A 22,822-nucleotide genomic window follows, 5' to 3' on the forward strand; every position below is an offset into this window, starting at 1 on the left:
AAACTACTTTTGATGAAGACCAGCTATAATTTAATGACTTACTTCTGAATAACATGGATAGGGCTGCGTTGTTAAAAATACGTAGCATTGCCACCAAAAGCATGCAACGGAGCTCTAGGTTTAGACAAGAGGTCACTTAAAGTAACATCAGATTTTGCAAGGTCGAGAATCCTTGACTGATGCCTTTCTTACGACCACTCAGTTATTGCATTTGGGAGGGGGGTTCCCCATGGACCACCACAATCAAATTTGCTTATTAATCTGTAATGTTACCGATAGTTCAACAATGTATCACAGCCACCGCTTCCAATTTGTCATACTGGAATAAAGGACACTAGCAAAAGGAAGCAGTGAACCCGGCGTAGACCATTTATTATCACTCTACTTTATTCCTATCTCTAGCTCACTATTTCTAACGCGCATGCGTCTTAATTGGTGGGTTAAAGTTGAGCTTCTAACTTTTTTTTTCATAATGAAAAACTAAGATCTCTGCGGACGCTTTTCAAAGAATTTCTGGGTTGCTTTAGAGCTTCGTTTTCCATTGCCTCCTTACTAAAACCATCCTTTCCTTTTTAAGCGCTCCCTTTCTCCTACATAAATGGCTGGCTCTTCCTACCGCTGCTATGCACAACTGAGGCTCAGTCGCCCCACCCGCGCTCATCAGTACTTAAAAAGTTTTCTGTCCTTCCCCAACCAAATCAAACCCCTTAAGTAGAAAAGAAATTAGTTTTATGAGTTTCACTTTTAGTTGCATAAGCAGTACTGAATTTAATGAAAATTAGATGCTTTTCTTTGTTAAAGCACAATAACAAAACCTCAGGTGATAATCCTACATTCACCTGGGAATGACTTAAAATAAATGACTTTCTGAGCATATGTATAGATTTCACTTGGTATTAACAAGAATTGGAGCTATAATTTTACTGCACATTTTCTTCCCATTCTGTTGAGATTGGGTAAGGACAAAATTGTTCCCAATTACCCATTTCTCATCTAGAAATTGGGATGGATTCCAATAACCACATGGCTGATGCAGGATATACATAGATATTGGCACCTGCTGTTTGAATACTTGAACAAAATAGGCACACATGTGGTAAATTCATGTAATTATAATAATTACCACTAAAACAACTTTGTGAGCAAGTCTCATGTAGTCTTTCTAAATGTAGTCTTGATGCTAGTCTTGGGCATCTTAGCACCTGTTCGCTGGGAATCTGAGAGGCATATTCTTCCCAAGGGTAGGCAAGGTCAGATATGAGGCAGCTGAGCCTGCAGGAGGAATGGAGGCATGGCAAAGTCTCAGAAGGAATCCTCTCTAGTTTCTTGGACTGTAAAGGTGAGGGGGGGAGATACGTACTTTCAGACTTGCGAGATTCTGTTTATGTGAACTTACAATAATGTTTGAGCTAGTACTTCTGGATGTGCTTCTTGTCTGGATTACCTAGCAAGGCTGACACCAATCCACAAGGGGAGAGAGACAATGTAGCAGAGAACTTTGACCACTTCCTGAAGATCAAAGCGGTCCCAAATAACCTGGTGAAATATAGCCTTTGTATAACGGAACATAGAGATGACGTTGGGAAAAGATTCTGAAGGCTTTAAAGATTGATGTCAAAGTTTCGCTCTGCTCCAACTTATACCAAGTAGAATCAAGGCAGGGCTAGTTTGTGTTTCTTATGCTTTCCACTTTCCCAGGGCTAAGTTGTCATTTCAGTTCTCTTAATGGTTCACTCACTCCCTTCCCAAAGATATCTCCAGCATCCAGCTCTCAGTGAATATAAACAATTTTATTTTCAAGATGTTCACACATTCATCATAGTGGCCCAGCCAATGATTGTCTGGCCATCATTCCTTAAAACAGGGGTCCATGAACTCTTCAGCTCATTGACCCCTCCATGAAGTTTCAGATAGTTCATCAACCCCCAAACATTTATTATATGAAAATAATTTAATAAATACTAATTTAACTAATAGTACTATGAATAATAGTAACAATAGATAATCCCATTGACCCTTGGGGGTCAGTATTGATCACTGTGGGGAACCCTGCCTTAAAATGATTTGGGTAATTCTAAACAGTGTGCTGGGATGCAATATGGACCTTCTATTTATGTGTCCTGTTTATTTTAGGCAGTTTACTTTTTAATTGTTTTAAGTTGAATTTGTAAGACTTCTTATAGAATTTACCTTCCCAGAGTGGTCAAGAAATATTGCTATCCTAAGTCTAAATATATTTCTAGAAGTCATTTTTAAAAGTGCATGATACATAAACTCAGAAAAAAAGAGGAAATCTTAAAAGTCTGAATTAATGCAAGTCAGACTGATGTGTCTATGTTAGTTTGAAAATATTTGAGAAAGTATTTACCTATGTTGTTTTACCATACGTTTCATTAATCCTTTTCATTGTTCAAAATTAGGTACATTTATAACAACTAAAGTAGGAATTTAAGACTGTAGTTCTGGGCAATTTATTCAAGGAACTGAAATCCATGGGGGTTAAATCCTCATCAATAATACTGGAAGTATTTGTGGGTCAGTGCTAACAGTAAGAATCAAATATTATGGATCAGTCCAGAAGGCTTTAAGCGGAACCTTAATTTAAAACCCAAAGAGTAAAGAAAAACTTGAGGAATATGATTGATGCATCACCTTTCTCTTTCTTCACTATTTATTCTGACAGGGGCATGAGCTTCTCTGTTAGATAAAGGGGAAAGATTACTTTAGGAAAAAAAATGTATATTGGCTGTTCCTGTCTTCTGTCTTAATCAAGATTATATTGGCCTCAGCTATATTTAAAAAAAAACTTATAAATATTGATATTTCACTTAATGCAATCCTTATTTTTATTACATAAAAACTTCCATATGGATACCACTAAGGGTTTTTCCTCACGATGAAGTCAAAGACTCTACCAGTCTTTTTGCTGGCAGAAAACTACATTGGCATAAACTGTATGCTTTCATTGCTGATACCTATTTTGTCACAGTACCAAGGCAGGCAAGTTAGGATTTGTGGATTTCTCTGTTTTCTCCCACAGTGTGTCATCCTGCTAGGGGAAAGCAGCCACTAATCACTTTTTATAATGTGGGAAGTTGCAGGATGGGGTGAGCTTAGAAGGATGGTTAGAACACAGGTTTAACTACTTGTCAGATGGTTCAAGTAATATGCAGCAAGCTTAAAAGGGTGTGGGGTAAAGCAGTTAGGAACTCTCCCAGTGCTCTTTGTAATCCCTCCTTTGCACCTGTAACCTGTTGGTCAGGCTATTTCTGAACAGCAATTGCAAGGCTTTACACTTGGGCTCAGCAGCAAATTGCAGGTCTCCTGACAATTACCGTTTCATTATGTTCTTGGCTATATGGGACAGAAGATAAAACCAGCACTTTTTCAGGAAAACATTAAACCCATGCTTAAAAACTAGTCTAGCATTCTTTCAGAAGAACCCTACACCTGTGTTTATACAGAGCAATATAGGTCTTGACTCAGTTACAGTGGCAATGAATGCACCTTTGGGAAACTTGAAAGAACAAGTTAGGGATAGATCATTATGGAGAAAATCTATATGTGGTCACTAGGAGTCAAAAATAATTTGGTGGCACATAATCAGTAAGTCTTGACAAGAACTAAGGAAAGGACCACTCAGCATTACTCAGGCTTGGTTTTTTGTGGTCTTTCCTGCAGGGCAAGCCAAAATGGGGTCTCATCTCCCAACCATGTCATCAACTATATGGGCAATGAAGCCTGGTAGATTGTCTCTATAGCAAAATTAAGCTGGGATAAGGGGGAAAACATTATTTCAAAACCAGAGCAGCTAGGGATGACTTTAAGATGCCTCAGATATGGGCTGGGGTTGAGACAAAGGTAATATAATGAAGACATGGCACAAAAAAGAGGTTGCCCAAATTTGAAAAGAAGAGATTTATAACTAATTGAAGAACACAGCTCTACAGGTTAACTCAGAATCTGTGTGTTTGCACCATCAAGGAGAGAATATGTTTTCACTGGGTAACTATGGGTAAAATATCTGTAGGGTGCCAACACAGCAAGCTATCTGTTTTGACTGGTTTCCCAACCACCAATTCTGGCGGGAGGGGGGGAGTGGCTCGAAGGTGGCACCACTGCAGACAGGAAGACAGATTTCCCTCTACCCTCTTCATATACTTTTTGCTGAATGGACAACTATAGGACTGCATTATACATTGTTACTGATAGAAAGACATTGTGTTTTGTTTTTAAATGTTCAAGAAGGTTTTTGCAAATACCTAGTGCTTAAGAATTTGGCTGCTCTTTCCATCAACTACAGTTGATGGTGTAGCTAAATAAATAATTATTTAGACATCATTAATGTTCCACTCATCACTCAGATTAATACTCCAGGTCCATTGGTAAACCATACTAATTGTATTTGAAGACATCTCAATTATGCAAATGGAAAACACTCTGGAAGTGTTTACATAGCACATTTCACCACAAACTACCAATAGCATTTTAGCCTAGCCTGTTCTGTGAACTCAGCCAGTGTCATGTTCACTGTTTCAATGTGCACTGTACATCGTAACCTTTCACATGCCATGGTGCTGACGTGCGTTTATGGTGGGAGGGAGCTGCTGTGAAACATTGTGCCAAGCTCTGTATCTGTGTTTGTTTCAATGGAATGTGTTTGGGTTATGTGCTCGGCTCAAGGACTTTTCCCGCAGACCATCAGGAGCCATTAGGAGCACCTGGTATTGTGAGCCTGGGAAGATTCTATGGGGGGAGGGATCTCGTTTGTACCGAGGGTTTTTTAGTTTGCATTTGGCGTGCTTTTTCCATTCTCAGCTTTCTTTGTGATCCTGCAAACTATTCTTTAATAAATCAGATATCTTTATGAACCTGTTCATGAGTCTGATGGTGTTTTAGGACAGGCAATCATTACATAAAGCTGAGAATCACCGAAGTTGTACCGTTAGCTCCTGCCAACACTAGTTTCTTGTGAGGGAAAACAGTTAACAATGGCCAAAGCCAAAGCCACAACCGGGAGACTCGAGGAGCCAACTAGCTTGATGCCCGAGTCAACAGTCAGGAGCGAAGAACGGAGCCTCACCCCAGAACCTTCAGCTTCCCGGCAGCCTTCGAGTTCCAGCCCGGAGGGAGAGGGATCTGAAGAGGGGAGAGCACCAAAGCAACCAGCACCCAGCGAATCGCTCGCAGAGTTAATCACCTGGGATGAAATGGGAGAACCCCAGCCAGGGACGTCTCAGGCATCCTGGAAGGAGGTATCTCAAACCCCTGAAAGGCTAAGAGTGGTATAGGCCAAATTAGAATCGATGGAGTACATGCTAAAAGCCCTGTCTCTGTCATGGGGGGGGGGGGCAGTCGAGAAATGAAGGAGATTCCAGCTCCACGCAATCATCCTCCATCCCCTCACCCGGACTACCAACGGAGCGGGGCCGGAGACGAAGTCGGGATGACTCTCCACCCCGCACAGCCCGTCCATCAGTGTCCCCACCCTGAGACAGGAGAACTACTGTAACCTGGGGCCCAACCACTCAAACAGCCGCTAATTCAGCTCCAACAAGAGCGGGGATGAAAGACTTTTCTGTCAAGTTTGACGGGGATCCAACTAAGTTGTCTTTCTTCTTCACTAATGCAAAAAATTATATGAAACAGTTTGGACCCTGTTTCCCTTCTGAAGAGGCTAAAATAGCTGCCATTGCCACCAAGCTTAAGGGACGAGCGGCTGATTGGTATGTTCAATTAAGCGAGGCTAGCTCCCCTGAGCTTGAGGATTTCGAGGAATTTATGTGGGCATTAAAGCTGCATTTTGAAGATCCGCTAGCCAAAGCAAGAGCTAAAAGGGCACTGAAGGATCTTAGCCAAGGCCAACTGTCTGTAGCTGATTATGCCCTGGAGTTTAAGGCTTTAGCTGGGAAAATTACCGATTGGTCCCAGTCTACCTTAATAGAACGGTTTAAAGAGGGACTCAATAGGGACGTCCTGTGTTGGGCGTTGTGCAGAGACGACCCAGAGACATTGTATGAATGGATCTGTCTGGCCGGCAAGGCTGAGCATGCCCAGCATAACTACATGCAAACCAAGCGACCGGAAAGGCAACCAGCCACCATGAGGGGACCCCGAAGTGCCGCAACTGCTGCTCGGACAGGCTACAGAGCCTGGGAAGAGGAGAGAGATCGGCACTATGCGAAGGGTCAGTGTCTCCGATGTGGAAAGGAAGGACACCGAGCAGCTGATTGCCCAAAAGTCAAGGCTGGAGACCGGGTGGGCAAGCTGCCGACCAAATCGCCACCCTCATCGTGGCAGATGATGGCAGCCAAGGGGGCAGCCGATGCTGAAGAAGTACCCTACTTCTCGGGAAAGGTTGAAGATGACTCTAAGGAACTGGCGGGAAATGCCAGCCACCTGCCTTGAAAAGTGCCTGCAGGCAGGTGGAGGAGGATGGGCGCGAAAATGCCATGGTGAGTGCTGACTGTCCAACTCTAGCAGTAAAAGTGAAATTGGGCTCCCGCACAAAGACTACAGAGGTCTGGGCTTTAGTTGACTCTGGGTGTTCCAGGTGTCTGATTCACTGTGATCTGGTTGCTGCTCTGGACCTGCCTAGCTTTCCCCTCCAGCAGCCTTTGATCTTTACACAGTTGGATGGTTCAACGGCGGGGAGGGGGCGGCAACCCATTTCACTGGAACTGTTGCGATGCAAATAGGCAGCCACCATGAATCTTTAAAATTTGTAGTGGCCCCTGTTGGCAATCCCTTGGTAATTCTAGGGATTCCCTGGTTGACCTATCGAAACCCATATATAAACTGACTTTTAAGGATGGGTTTTACCAAGCCCCTACAGCAGACAGAGCTTCACATGTGGGGGTTGGAAGGGCTGCAATTGCCACTCCGCGCCCTAGCTTGACACATTTAGAAGGCTTGCCAGATCGATACCAAGGCTTTGCAGACATCTTTGAGGAAATGGAAGCGGATCAGCTACCCCCCCATCAAAAAAGTGACTGTGCAATAGAGTTGGTTCCCAATGCTCAATTGCCCAAGCCGAAAATTTATCCAATGACTCAGAAAGAGCTTGAGGCATTGCGGGACTTTATTGACAAAAACCTGTCAAGGGGGTTTATTGAACCTGCAAATTCCCCAGTTGGGGCCCCTGTGCTTTTCTGTGAAAAGAAGGATGGCACACTTAGACTTTGTATGGACTATCGGGGGTTACATTCCGTCTCGGTCTGCAACAAATATTCTCTGCCTCTAATGAAAGACATGTTAGCCCATTTGTCCAAGGGCACGATTTTTTCCAAGCTCGACCTTCGTGAAGCCTATTTTCGCATCCTCATACGAGATGGAGTTGAATGGAAAACTGCTTTTAATTGCCCATTGGGTTCATTTCAGTACAAAGTCCTCCCTTTTGGGTTAGCAGGGGCACCCGGGGTCTTCATGCAATTGATTAATGAAGTGTTACATGATCATTTGTTTAAAGGGGTCCTGGTTTATTTAGACGATGTTCTCATTTACACTGAAACCGAGGAGGAACACGAACGCCTCCTCAAACAGGTGTTAAGTAAGCTTAGAGATGCCAAACTCTATGCCAAGCTTTCCAAATGTGAATTTCACAAAACCCAACTTGACTATCTAGGCTATAGGGTATCTGACAAAGGCTTTGAGATGGACCCTGAAAAAATTCAGGCGATTTTAAGTTGGGAATGCCCCTGCACCTGGAGGCAATTACAAAGTTTTTTTGGGTTCAGTAATTACTATCGACAGTTTATCCAGGGATTTGCTGAGATTGCTTTGCCCCTTACTGACTTACTATGTACCAAGGGTTTGGGAGAGACACGCAAGGTGAAAAATCCCAGGGCAGTGCTGAATTGGACACCTGAATGCCAGGCAGCATTCGAAAAGTTAAAAACCCTTTTCACTGCTGAGCCTATTTTACAGCACCCCGATCCTGACCGCCCCTTTGTGGTCCAGGTTGATGCTTCTGACTTCTCAATTGGGGCTATATTGTTACAGAAAGATTCTGAAAATCACTTAAAGCCCTGCGCTTATCTGTCCAGAAAATTTTCTGAAACGGAACGCCGGTGGCATGTTTGGGAAAAAGAGGCTTTTGCTGTAAAAGCCGCTTTGGAAGCCTGGCATCACCTCCTGGAAGGCGCTAAATGCCCTTTCGAAGTTTGGACCGATCACAGGAATTTGGAAGCCCTCCGGACCCCCCGGCGTCTTAGTTCTAAACAAATTCGCTGGGCTCAATTTTTCAATCGCTTTGACTTCCAGTTAAAATTTATTCCAGGAAAGAAAAACTTTCTGGCCGATGCTTTGTCACGTTTGCCTCAGGACTCTGACCATGTGGCTGATATAGTTGGGACTGTTCTCACTGAACCACAACTGGGATTGGTTGCTGTCACCCGGAGCCAGACCCGTGGGCAGGCAACCCCGCCCCCGCCTGGGAAGTGAAAAATGCAAGTTCCTTGTCAGTTACAAAAGGACTTTCTCCGGGCACTGAAATCTGACACTTGGTTGCTAGTTAATAGAGACAATGTTTCCTTTGAAAACGGTCTGGCTTGGGTGGAACACCACCTTTATGTGCCTGAAGCTTTGAGGGCTGATATCTTGCAGCGTTCCCATGATGACAAACTTGCTGGACACTTTGGTTTTGTCAAAACCTTGCATTTGGTTCGCTGTCAATTTTGGTGGCCAACTTTAAGGCGTGATGTGAAAGACTATGTTGCTTCCTGTCCTGTTTGTGCCATGTCAAAGCGGAAAGGGGGTAAGTCACAGGAGCTCCTGCAGCCAGTAGCCAGCCCATCCCGTCCCTGGGAGGAGATTTCTATGGACTTTAATGTGGACCTGCATCCCAGTCAGAAAAAAAACTGTCATTTGGGTTGTAAAGGATTTTTTCTCCAAACAAGCCCAAGTCCATCCCGTCGGCCCCACAATTGGCCCGCCTCTTTCTCATCCACATCTACATCTCCACGGTAGCCCCTCCTGTTTGGTCAGCGACCGCAGGACAAGTTCACTTCCCAGTTTTGGAGATCATTTTTAAAATTGATTGGCACCAAACAGGCATTGTCCACATCGTCGCATCCTGAGACTGACGGATCTACGGAGGTTTTGAACTCTACCCTTGAACAATTCCTAAGGGCATACATAAATTACCATCAAGACAACTGGGTTGACTTGTTGCCCTTTGCTGAGGTGACTTACAACAATACTGTCCATCAAAGCAGTGGGCATACCCCTTTTCGTGTGGTTTCTGGTCATGACTTTGTTCCCATCCCTGGGCTGCCACAAACACCTCCCCAGTCCTGTTCTGCCTCTGACTGGGCTGCTCAGCTGGCTGATTCCTGGCTAGTAATTCAGCAGGCTTTGGGTGATGCCCAGTCTGCTTACAAATTCCAGGCTGATAAACGCCGTTCTATGCAACATGATTTCAATATTGGGGATCAGGTTTATCTCTCTACCAAGTTTATAAAGTCCCCACAACCATCGAAAAAATTTGCTCCCAAATTCATTGGTCCTTTCCCTATTGTTGGCATTGTCAATCCGGTTACTGTTAAGTTGGATTTGCCTCACAATTTGAAACGTTTGCACCCTGTTTTCCATTGCAGCCTGCTCAAGCCTGTCCACCAATCTTCCCAATGGCATCCCCAACCTCCTCCTCCTGCTCTGATCATGATTGACGGGCAACAACACTTTGAAGTCAAGGAGGTCATTGATTCTCGCAAGCTTCGGGGCTCCCTCCAGTACCTGATTTGCTGGAAACACTTTCCTCATCCTGAATGGGTGCCTGCTCGCCACGTTAATGCTCCTGATTTAGTTAACCGTTTCCACTTAGCTTACCCTTTGAAGCCTGCCGCTTAGACTTTTCTTTCATTACAGCCAGTGTGATTAGTTTACGTTTCAGTGCAGTGAATAATTACTCTATATACAAACATCTCCTGATTAGATTTGTCTCTGTTATAGCTATACGAAACATATTTTAGTTTTTGCAGCATACCATTAAAGTTCCATGGGGTCTGTGTTTCCTGTTGTCTTGGATGTAACTACAGGTAGTCCTTGGGTTATGGTGGCAATTGGGACTGGAATTTCAGTCACTAAGTGATGTGGTTGTAAAGCATGATGTCACGTGACCACATCACTTAGTGATAGCAATCCCAGCAGTCCCTGTTGCTATCATTAAGTGAGGACTTCACATGACTGCGACATGGGAAGAGGCACTGAAACCACATTCTAGGCATGCAGGCCGGTAGGCTCCACCCAGGGTAATTTTGGAGCTGGGCAGCCTTCTAAATCTAAATAACAACAATAATAGTGATAATGATAAAAACTGTGAACTTTTGCAATGTCTAATAATGTGCCAATAGTGGCATTTTTTTTCCAGATATGAAGATCTACACAGAAGACAGGAGCCTGAATGGTTAAGATTTGCCTGTAAATAAATATGCTTTAGACACACAATACGGCAAGAAATAGGATTAATGTACAGGATTTACATTATGATGAAAATTCCATGTGATACATTTTTATATTTATATAAAATCATAAACTGAAGAAGTAGAACAATACATTACCAATGTGGTTGTAGTGACTTAATTCTAAGCAAAGACAAAGTCTACATTGTGTGAATTCAATGTTTATCGTTCACACAATGTTCTACTATACTTTTTTATTTTGCACTACTGACATGCTGGATTGGATTCCTTAAAACTATTCTTATTCTTATTATTCTTATTATTCTTATTATATTTTTCTCCTGCCTTTTTGAAAATATATTTTTGTCAACTCTAGGCAGAGAAAATACCTAATATTCCTGTCTCCTACTTATTGGGATGCCCTCAGGTCAATCCCAGGTTTGACTAGAAAAAGCCCAATTCTTGAATATCAAAGAATAGTCATATCCTTTTTTAAAAAAAAATTGTTAAATTTCTGATAGCAGATAATCCCCGTTGTTTGGCAATTATCCCATTACTATTGACTTAACAGTTGCTGTATGTATTTTTTTTCCTTCTTATGGTCCTGATTCCTCTTTCTGATCACATGTTGGGTTAACCTTAAGCTTACATATATCAGCATTATCACAGGACTTCAAAACTGTTCCTGACCTTTTTGTCTTCTATGTGCCAAAAGGCTAATCTTCTCAGTTTATTTCAAAGCAGGCAGTCTATTTCTACATCATTCTGATTGTCTGAAATTTTTATTATGATCCTCCTCTGGCCAGACACAGTAACACATATAGTACTGTTACAGGCTTTGTTGATACTTGTCAAGAAGAAAATTAAATTTGTTAAATATGCTGGTCCAAGAATTATACTTTTTAAAAGTTAGCATATCCTAACATTCCCCTAAACCAGATTATTTTTAAATATCCTACATTAAAACCAGGAAAGCAAGATAAAGGTAATATATTATAAAGATAAATACAGTAAATGATTTCCAAATACTACATCAAGACTATGCAAAATATTGGCCCATCCTGGGGGTGGGGAGAGAAAATTTAACATTCCATTTCCAACAACAAAATGTTTTGAGATGACACAACAAGTCAAACAGGTTTAAAACAGCATGAACTTGTCCAAAATTGACACATACCCTAAAAGATGGAATAATTAACAGGTTGGTCAGGAAAAATGCAAAGTTGATAAAGAATTAAAGACCTATTCCTAACCAAAATATCTAAATGCCTGATACAAAGCCTACCTTCTAAATAGTCTCAGCAATAATCAAGCTGCTGTTGATCAGCAAGCAGCAGATGCAATGGAAACTAGAAAAGAACCTAGGGAGTTGTTCCTGCCAGTTGTTTTCCCTCAGAAGCTAGTGGATTGTATTCTCTTGCATCACTACTACTGACAGTATAGTAACAGTTTTGGGCAGTATCTTAGACCATCTTCCTACAATTGCATATATTCAAGTTGCAAGCTACTGTTTCTGAATCTATTACTAGCTTCAGCAGAATCACATCTGACCTTCAGTCATATTTTCTTTTATTATTTCTTTTCCATTCTCTCTCCCATTTTTTTTCATAATCATGTTTGTTAATTGGTAAACATTTTTGACTACTCATGTATAAAAATGAGAAATATATAAAATGTAAGAAAGTAACATATGACATATTGTGTGAAATAGTTGCTAATAATTAAAGCTAAAATCCTCTACCCAATTACTTGAGAGTGAGCACCACTGAATTCAATAGAGCTTCTGAATAGATACATATAGGATCCCAATATCTGAGTTAGAATTCTTATTAGGATAAAATTCTCTTAAATGCAATGAGACTGTTGTGCAAACACCTATACATTCATGACTGTCAGCTATACAGGTCAGCATATTAATTGCACTAGTTATGTTAAGAAACCATGGCTCATTTGTGCTAGAAGATTTTGTAGAATTTTCTCACAGTGGTACAGTTAAAAAGAAAAATCTAAGGCAACAGATTGAAAGAGAAGAAATAAATTTATATTTCTTACCTGTTCTTGAGAATCTTGCGCAGCTTTAAAATCCAAGAAGTATGAAATGCAAGTGAAATATGTATCTCAAAGTCACCACTGGAAATCCTGAGAAAATGTTAAAAATGTCATACTAAATTGTTAATAGTAATTATTTATAATAGAATAGAAAAATTGATCTGTGTTTCCCTTTTACCCACTGAAAATTAGTTTCATTCACATTCTTTCACTTATGTGGAAGTGGAATTTAGGCTTTCTCTCACGACTCATTTCCTTAAGAGACAAAACAGCACTGGAAAAGAAGGTAGGGTGTGCCCTTAACCTGTAGGCTTCACATCAAAGTAGCGTCTATAATTTATTCCATCATTATCCTCTTGTGAAATTGGAGATCCACCCAGCATCTCTTATTGGCACTGAAACAGAATTTTGAACTATCAAATGACACCATTTCTGTACATTTTCTAGAGGATCCACCATATGAGACATATGAGGAGGCATGCCGCTGGTTTACCTGGATGAGGTCGCCGACCTCGCATGTCTTACCAAAACCTGGTTGGGCCCGGAGGAGGGGGTCCCATCTCAGAAATGTGCCCACCCAGGTTTCAGGTTCTGTACCTGTTGAGAACCCAGGGGAGAGGAGATGGGGTGGCTGTTGACAACAATTTGTGAGTTGTTACAGGCTTTCGGGGGCTCAGCTCCACGAGATAACTGGATGTGAGGTGCTGAAGTTGGGCTTAAGGGAACATCCGGGATTGCTGCTAGTGTACTGTTCTTCCTGCTGCCCAGTGGCATCCCTGCCTCACTGCTGGATTCCATTGCCAAGTTGGCAATAGAGTTCCAAAGGGTATTGGTGCTTGGGAATTTCATTTTGCCATCCAGTTACTTTGAGTTACTTGAGAACCCAAAAGTTTGTGGACCTGACCCAAGTTATCAATGGCCTGCATGTTGGATCTGGTTTTTGTCATGGCACACACATGATCTGGCAGTGGAGGACACTAACATCAATCGGTTGCCATGGACAGATGATTTTCTGATTGCCTTTCAACTCACTGGTGTCACCCCTCCCTGCAATACTCTGTGCTGTTAGCTTGGCCACCTGTTTACTGGATCCAGGCCCATCCTCAGTTGTTAAAGCGGCCAAGAGGTGACTCGGGGTTGGGTCCATGCTGTGGTGTCAGCTTGACAGAGGGGGTGATACCTCCTGCCTTGAAAGAGATGGTGGTGCCCCCTATCCTCAAGAGGCCATCCTTGGACCCAACTGCTTTCAATAACTTTCATCCAGTCTCTGACCTTTCCTTTTTGGGGAAAGTTGTTCAGAAGGTGACTGGTCTGCAGTTGATGAGAACCTTGGAGAAAAAGGATTATCTAAGACCTGTTTCAGTTGCGTTTCAGGCCAGGATTTAGTACTGAGATAGCTTTGGTTGCACTTGTAGATGACCTGTGGCGGAGGTGGGTTAGAGGGAGTGTATCCATCCTTGTGCTCCTTGATCTTTCAGTAGCTTTCAATACCATTGACCACAGTATCCTTCTGAGACAACACTGGGGATTGGGGGCACATTCTTCAGTTGTTCTCTTCCTTTCTCCAGGGCTGGTTCCAGTTGGTATTGGTTTGGGGGAACAGATCGCTCCCCTGGCCCCTCCTTTGTGGAATGCCACAGGGTTCTATTCTCTACCCTCCATTTCAACATCTACATGAAACTACTAGGGGAGGTCATCCATTAGTTTGGGGTTCGGTATTATCAGTTCAGTGATGATACCCAATTATATCTCTCAACCCTAGGTTGGCCAAGTGAGGTTGTCAAAATTCTGTCCCAGTGCCTGGAAGTTGTATGGATTTGGATGGGGAGGAACTGTCTCCAACTCAGTCCTATCAAGGCTCAGTGGCTGTGGGTGTTTGGACCATCCAGATCTGAGGATATTCCATCTCTGACCTTGGATGGGGTTGCACTTCCCCATTCAAGAGTGGTGCACAGTCTGGAGGTCTTGAGCAGGTAGCAGCTGTGGCCAGGAAGGCCTTTGCACAGATTCATCTGGTGCATCAATTGCACCCTTTTGTAGATCAGGAGACATCACTCATTACCTGGTGTGATGGTATGTGAGAATGAACCTTGGGAGATTGGGCCCAGAGATGCTGCCTAGGGAATGGTCAGATAAGAGACAGCATAGTCTGCAGCTCAATATTGGGCAGGGCAAGAGGCTCAGAAGAGACCCTCCCTAATTTCTCAGGAGTAAAGGAGATGGCAGGAGAATTTTACTTTCAGACTTGCAAGATTCTGTTAATGTAGCCTTACAATAAAGTAGAATTAACTCATCTGGTCATGTTTCCTGTCTGTCCTATCTGGTAAGGCTGATACCTGGTCACCTCATCACTTGACTACTGCAGCATGCTTCTATGTGGACTGCCCCTGAAGACCACCTGGAAATTTCAATTAGTCCAGAATGCAGCAATGCACACAGTGATGTGCATGCTTTAGGATGACCATGTAGAACGTCTGCTTCACAAGTTGCACTGGCTGCAAGTTTGGTTGTGAGTGCTATTCAAAGTGCTGGCTGTTACTTATAAAGCCCTTCATAGCATAGGGCCTGGTTACTTGAGAGACCACTTATCTCCCATTAAACAGTACCCTCTATCAGAACCCTGGAAGCACGCCTTCTCTGTCACAGCACCTGCCCTCTGGAATGAAGTCTCATTCCAATATTGTGGAGAAAAATATTTTTTATGAATTATTGCTATTCATCCTAAATCTTTCATAGCAAGGAGGGAGAACCCGTGTGCCTCCAGTTATGGATGAATTAGAGTACATGACATTCTTCGCCATAATACATGCTGGCTGGAGCTGTAGAGAATCATAGTTCAATTAAAGCTGGAGAGCCCACGTGATCTGCACCTGTTTTATTAGTTATTACTCCAATCCTATTCCATCCGAATTTCAGGTGATTCATATAAAATTGCACAAAATGTATTGGAATTGTGAATCATGATTGTATTGGTGTTAAAGGGGTTAATCCTTAGCCTGCTTGTAACTCAGGAGAAAGGGAAGTCTACCACTAGTATCCCAGTTCAATATGGGACTTCAGTATGTCTCTCCAGTCTCTCATTTTAAAGGTATTTTTATTGTTCGAATAGTGAAATACAATGGGAAAAAAAAGTCTGCTTTAGATAATGACAGAATAAATAAAAAGAAAAACTACTAAACATACATAAAAAAAACATTGTGGGAAAACTCACATTATGTTTGATGTCTGTCAAGAAACTTTTGTGACTTTCTGAGCCCATCCAGATTAAGTGAAGCCAGACATTTGATATTCCTTGTTTAAGGTTTTGAGTGATAAAATGGGTTCAATAAGCATCCCTTAAAATTCCTAATCCCCTTCCTAAAGTAGGTCCTGGCCCTGCTCACTTATGGAGCAATGCCATGCCTTGTCATGCCTTCAAGCGGATGGAAATTGTATATCCCAATTTTATAGGAAGTTATCCTTAAACATCCCTCTACGCCCCTTGTCACTGATAGTGGTTATGGTATATTTCATGGTCTGGAGAAATGACAGTGTGAGGAGGAAAGCATCTGATAGCTACTGGAAGAGTGATCTATATGTGAAAAAGCAATCTCATGGAAATTGTGGCTATATAGATATTCACAAGCCATGGCTTGCTTAACCATGGTTAGTTAATTAAGCTATAGTTGCCTGGGTTTACACATATACAAAGTAATAATCATTGTTTACTTAATACAATATGGGAACTCAGCTTATGTTAGGGCCTGTCCTTAAGTCCCCTTAACAGCAGTATAAATAGATACAGGGAATCATTTTGATATGACATTGCCTTCATCTTATCCCTAGCTCCCAATTGAAGCTCTTTAGCATTATATTTAGTTCTTTCAGTTTTAAAATACTGTAGCATTTTCCCTTTTCCCCTGAAACAATTTTTGCTATGGACACAATTTAGCACACACTAATGTTGCAGTTAATGATACATGAAGGGTTAAGAGCTGCTTAGTTTCTATTGGACATGTTAGGCTGATGTGGGCTAATTATCTAAACTAGTAAACCCTCCTCTCCAGCATTGGCCATTTTGTCTTGAGCTGCAAAGAGACAAAGTTGATTTCCAATACCAAACTGTTGTCAGGAGTTATGCAAGCTCCTTATATACACTAGTTTAGCATTCTTTTGAAAGAGTACAAAGTCTGTTTTTTAAACATAGGTTTAGCAGTATTTTGGAAGTGTGTTAGAACTCTTTCAAGATTAGTGATCTTTTGAGAAGGCTGATTTAAACTGAGAAAAAGAGCCAGGTTTGCTAGTTTTATGTTGCTGGTTCTGCTACCAGAGAGTACATTATAGGTTTGCTGCTGCTTTGCTAACAAGGGTTTATTGTGGCTGTACTTTTTATAGTTTTATTACTTTAGATGTGGGTGCACAATTTTGCCTACTCCACAGGCTTCCAGGTGCTGCTATTCCCTGGCAATGCTAATCAAGAACAGAATTTGCTTATTATAATTTGCTCCTTCTGTTTCACCTTATATCCTAACCCCAAATCTGGGCTAGTATTTTTGTCATCGGTTTATCACACTTTCAGAAGAGCTCTAGACTCATGTTCAAAAATAATCATAGGAGGCCACAGGCACACAGGAGAGGTTGTGCCAAGCAGAAGCACAAGGGCAGCTCCCTCCATCACCCCACACCTCTCTGCACCTACAACCTGTTAGTTGGGCAGCTTGACAGGTAGCTAAACCCAAGATCTACCCTTGACTATACTCGCCCCTCCCTTTTCCACATGTTAAAGAAAGTGATTGTTTTTCCCACCAATAGATGATGTTGAGTAGGAGGGGAAACAAGGCCAGAAGAATTATCCTTCACTTTCCTTAACTTGTCCCAGATTAACACAGGAAAGATAGTACCATTTACTAGCCTTGTTAACTGAGGCTATGATAGCAATTAAAAGTATTCCAGAATACTTTTCTACTGGATAATGGACTGAAGGAAAGCACTTTAATGAGTCCATCTGGTTGTGCTCCAGGTTTTCTACGGTGACTAACCAGCTACATATGAGAAGGCCACAAGCAGCATAGTAGCATGAAAGTTCTGCTGTTTCTAGCAATTGCCATTTACAGGCATATCACTGTGGAACCTGGTGAAGCAATAAAACTCTATACTGTATAATATTAGATTCATGATTTAGACTCACAGGGTTGGAAGGGACCTCGATGGTCTTCTAGTCCAACTCCCTGGATTTGAGCTGGAATCCTCAAATCATAGTGCTGCAATTTTTCCTTGAAAACCTCCAGAGATGGATCATGCCCAAACTCTAAGAAGCAGCCTGTTTAACAGCTCTCTCTCTCTCAGAAAATTCCTTATTTCAAGTTTGGATCTCCCTCGGTAAAACTTCTGCTGCACCTGTTGGTTCTCGTCCTACCTTCAGGAGCGCTTAGAATAAAACTACACCCTCTTCCCAGTGACAGCCCTTTAAGTATTTGAAGAATGCTATCATTCCTCCCCCTGGCTTTCTCTCCGGAATAAGCACACCCAATTTCTTTAACTGTTCTCATGGGATTCTGTCTTCATATTCTCCTGAATAAGGCTAATCCTCATTTAAAGCTTCTAAGATGGTAGCTATCATCTCCACATCTTACAGCAGAGTTCCATAAGTTAATTATGAACTATACAAAACGCACCGGTAAAGCTGAGTTCTGTCTTGTTCTGCATCTACGCCTAAATTAAGCTTTATGCGGGCTTTATTGAATCTTCAGCCACTCCTTTCCTCATATTTTTATAGCACGAACTACAATTGCCGTTAAAGAACCGTTATTATTTCTCAGTTCTTCGTTGAAGTACGACTGACCTCCTCAATTTCCTGACGCGGGGGACTACAATTCCCAACGTGCATTTCGCCATCCCCTTTGTGATGTTCCACTCCCCCGCTATCCTTTGAGGAAGGGGAAGGGTAGAGAAAACTAGATCTCGCGAGAGTCTTGCGAGCAAAGGGGAAGGGTGGTGTTGCGCGTACAAGTTTGGGGTCTCACTGGGCCGTCGCACCACTTCTGAAAGACACCGAAAGTGAGTGGTACGTTTGTGGGCGGGCCAGCCCGAGGCGTTTTCTTCTACGTCTGCGGCCCAGTTAGCGCTGAATAACGCCTATGGCGGCTCCTGCGGCTGAGGAGAAGGCGGCGACCCCGAGCGACCTCTCTCCGAAAGAAGAAGGGGAGCTAGAGGACGGAGAAATCAGCGACGACGACAATAACGATGCGCCCCCTGAACCGAGCGGCAGAGACCGATGTGGCGCCCGGGGCCCTTACGCCCGACGTAGGCCGCCTCCCGACCTGCGGAACAGCCTCCTGTCCTCCTCTCGCCGCTTCCCTCACTTGCGCCACCAGCCTCCCCCGGAACTCGGGCACGTCCATGGGCACGGCGGAGGTGGCGGGTACCGGCTCAAGGAGCCTTTCCGTCCCCAGCCGCCCCTTTCCTCGTCGTGCTCGCGGATGCCACCTGGCCCGCACCCTGACGCCGGCCCAAGGCTTTCCTTCTGGGAACGCAGCCACAACGCGTTGGACCGGTTTCGTTTTCGAGGCAGGGCCTACCGGGGCGGGGGCCGCTGGGGCAGGAGCCGAGGTGGCAATTCCCCTGGAAAGCCCTCGGGAGGAGGTGGCGGATACAGTGGTAGCCAAGGCTGGAGGGAGCCTTCGCCTCGGAAATGTATCCTTGTCAGAACGGTTGGCTGCTGTTGCTGTTTTATTTCGAGGGAAGGAAGTGTGCGTGACGCGACTTAAATTTGCTGTCTTGGTTCGTTCAAGTCTGATTATAACATGTCGGTTAGCTTGGGCAAAGCGATAATTCTGGAGAAGTCCTTTTGCTCTCTGCTTGCTCAAGGTTGGGTGGAGACTACAGTGACGACATCATAAAGAGTCGAGAGCTCTTTCTAGTCAGAGTGTAATGGAAGATCTAAATGCAGAGTTGTTGAGGTTTGCCTAATAATGGGAGTTGTGCTCCCAACAGATCTAGAGGTTACCCGGTTGGGAAAGGCTAAGAGAGAAAGTGCAAACATATGAATATTTCAGGGACGTTTTTGCAGAAGGGGGACATGTTTTCCTAGAAGTTAAATTGCTTGGAAAGCTTCTGAAGGATTGACCATTCAAAGAAGGGATTGGAAAGAGATACACTGCTTTCAATTGGCTATGTTTGATTAGTGAGCTTTGAAGCACTTAGAGATTAATTTCATATTTAAACAAGTTATTAACTTGTATTCAGTTTTGGAAGAGTTCAGTGGTGGTCTTCATTGCATTAGTGCTAGGGAGCCTTTTCAGATACTGTACATGTTAACCATTTTTTAAAAATGTCCATTGGAGGTGTTTTACTTCTATGTGATTAGGATTGTATTTAATTTATTATTTGTAAGCTTCCAAGTGTTTTGGGGGAATAATTCAGGGAGGTTTAGTATGCAATTTTGTATACAGTATTGATATCAGTATAATATTAATACGACTTCTAAACAGAGAAGCAAAGGATTATACTGTAAATTACATAGCTAAGCCTATGTTACTAAGAATATATTGTGAAGCATGTGATCTGCATTGACCCTAGTAGAGTCAGCATATTAATACATACAGAATTCTGACACATAGATATTTTGCTGCTTTTGACTGGAGACTGTTTGTATCTACCTTTACATATGAAGGTGTATTTAAAGAGTTTGAACTGGTGTTGAATACCATTGCCAAGTATTTCTACAGCCACTAATATATAATATATAATATAACAGCCACAGTATATTTCACTTAAGCAAGCAACATTTTTGTTTGGATTGGTTTTAATTATGCAGTTTTATTCTTATATCTATAGAACAGGGTGTAGTTTTGGTCTGCCTTCCAGTTTTATTTCTGCATTTCAAATATATAAAACTGCATGAAGATGTACTGACAACAAAGGCCCGCATAGTTAAAGCAATGGTGTTCCCTGTAGTAACATATGGCTGCAAGAGCTAGACCATAAGGAAGGCTGAGAGAAGGAAGATAGATGCTTTTGAACTGTGGTGTTGGAGGAAAATTCTGAGAGTGCCTTGGACTGCAAGAAGATCAAACCAGTCCATCCTCCAGGAAATAAAGACAGACTGCTCACTTGAGGGAATGATATTAAAGGCAAAACTGAAGTACTTTGGCCACATAATGAGAAGACAGGACAGCCTGGAGAAGATGTTGATGCTAGGGAGAGTGGAAGGCAAAAGGAAGAGGGGCCGACCAAGGGCAAGATGGATGGATGATATTCTAGAGGTGATGGACTCATCCCTGGGGGAGCTGGGGGTGTTGACGACTGACAGGAAGCTCTGGCGTGGGCTGGTCCATGAAGTCACGAAGAGTCGGAAGTGACTAAACAAATAAACAACAAACATGAAGATGTAACCAGAACTGTAAGAATCTGACACCTCTATTCCCAGTAATAGTCTGACTCATGCACAAATGAATTATGCAGATTTCAGATTTATTGAAAATGTGTACAGATCAAGAGAGAAAGCTGCTATTGAAGATTCCCACCGAAACTACCTAATTAAAAGCGAGCAGTCACCCCACTCCCCCCCTCTACCTATTCATCCCACCGATTCCAACAGCCATGCATGCCAAGTCCAGATATCTTTGGTTGGTATGACCTTGACTTTGTCCAATTAGTCCAAATAACTTTCACACTCCTTGATGCTTCCCCTCCCCTCTGGTTCTTGACACACATTGACTCATCATGGCAGATGAACATGGTCAAACGATTCATCAATCCTTTGATCGTGGATTCTGACAAGAACTTTTAAGTAGCTGTTTTTCAGTGAATGTTGTCTTGCAGTTTATCTTTATATTCTTATTTTGAATGAAAGAACTTAAAGACTCTCAAGCACCAGATGAGACTTCCTCATCTATTGCTGTATAGCTTTTTCGTTTTCATAGTTCTGAGGGTGCACCAATAAATTCACTTTTCAAGCTTATTTTAAAAGTTTAAAACTGCTTCAAGCAGATTTACATGCCCATCTTGGCTTAAGACAATTATTTTGATATTATGAATAGAATGGTCAGCTTAAATTCAGATACATTGTTGATATCTGCATTTGAAACTTTACCCAGCCGCAAGGCCATTGGGTTGATAATTTGTAAAATGGGACAATTATATGCATTACACTTGAAGATTAAATGATATGGTAGAGTTAAGTGACATGGGAGATTTTGGTCACATGAGTAAAGATACAGTGCTTCTTCCATAGATCCCATCAAATGGATTTCATGTTATAATAATGCAATTTTAGATTGTCTCAGTATAAAAGTTAGTACTGGTAACTTTTTCCACATGATCTGGATTTTTTCCTTGTGAGGCTACTGGTTAAACACCAATAAGCTGCTATCTCCCCCCACCTCAATAGTTTTGACTTCAAATATTTTATTTGAAAGAGCCACAGGATGTTTAAGGTGCTTTAAACAAACTGCAGCTATAAATGCAAATACAGTACAGGTTTCAGTAAATGTAATAGCTGTTTGATAATAATGATAAGTATAGAAGTTCTTCAATCTTTATCTTATACTTTATATGAAAGTACTAATTGTGTATTCTAAGGGTTATAGCAAGAAAATGTGTGAAGTGCTCTTTCAACTATTCAAAGCACTTCACACACATTTTCTTGCTATAACCCTTAGAATACACAATTAGTACTTTCATATAAAGTATAAGATAAAGATTGAAGAACTTCTATACTTAGCTCTTTGATAATAATGATAGATAAGTCAAAAGGACTCTTGTAAGTTTCAAGCTTCCAATTTTCACCAGTTCAATTCCTCCTGTATAAAATCTTCTGGGTTATATTTCTTCAGTTCTTCTAAAATATATTTTATAATGTCTTGTAATTGGAATTATATATAAGGAAAACCACTGAAAAGTATAAATAACAGATTTGAAAGCGTATAGTCAATATCTACCAATATCGGAAGCCTGAATTCGACTTAACAAAATTCCCAATAATTAGAGTGCAAATAACAAGCATGGTAAAATAAAGAATGGAAAATAAGGTGAAAGTTTGCAGACCTAGAAAATTTACACAGTAGACTGAGCTGTTTTTGTGCGCGAGATAAATATGGATTACTGTGTTGCAGAATTATTGTTGTAGCTCATATCTTGGCACTACGTCTTATAGTACTTTTTAGATCTGATTACTCGAGCAAATTCCTACATTCAAGCAGACTTCAAAAAAATATCTCCTGGGATGTGTAGTGAGGCTAGACATACCTCAGATGTCTAGCCTCACTACAGAGAAATGATCAAGTATGATTGTGGCAGTATCTTCAGGGAATCTCTCCAAAGTACCAAAGAGGAAGCAGGTGTAATGCCAAGCTACTCAAAATTTTATTTAGAGTGAATACAGAAGTACAGTA

General features: G+C 42.0%; 2 protein-coding genes across 5 annotated transcripts in view; one reads left to right on the forward strand and one right to left on the reverse strand.

The window, feature by feature from the left end:
- The window catches only part of TMEM19 (transmembrane protein 19), a 34,363-nt gene extending 15,975 nt beyond the window's left edge, over positions 1–18,388 (reverse strand). Inside the window, exons 1-2 of one of the 2 annotated variants that reach the window (XM_063309121.1) lie at positions 18,104–18,388; positions 12,453–12,539 (exon numbers count right to left, since the gene is read on the reverse strand). The gene's annotated coding sequence lies outside the window, so the exon portion shown is untranslated. Of the gene's footprint in view, positions 1–42; positions 119–12,452; positions 12,540–18,103 lie in introns of those variants that run through there. The other variant, XM_063309122.1, reaches the window with a different exon arrangement.
- Positions 18,389–18,393: 5 nt separating this feature from the next.
- ZFC3H1 (zinc finger C3H1-type containing) overlaps positions 18,394–22,822 on the forward strand; it is a 47,140-nt gene continuing 42,711 nt past the window's right edge. For all 3 annotated transcript variants that reach the window (XM_063309117.1, XM_063309119.1, XM_063309118.1), the window contains exon 1: positions 18,394–19,121. In XM_063309117.1, coding sequence (XP_063165187.1) covers positions 18,566–19,121 — 556 coding nt within the window. In that variant the 5' untranslated portion in view covers positions 18,394–18,565. The remainder of the gene's footprint in view (positions 19,122–22,822) is intronic.

The sequence above is a fragment of the Candoia aspera genome, chromosome 7 (genome assembly GCF_035149785.1).
Source record: "Candoia aspera isolate rCanAsp1 chromosome 7, rCanAsp1.hap2, whole genome shotgun sequence".
Lineage (NCBI taxonomy): Eukaryota > Metazoa > Chordata > Lepidosauria > Squamata > Boidae > Candoia > Candoia aspera.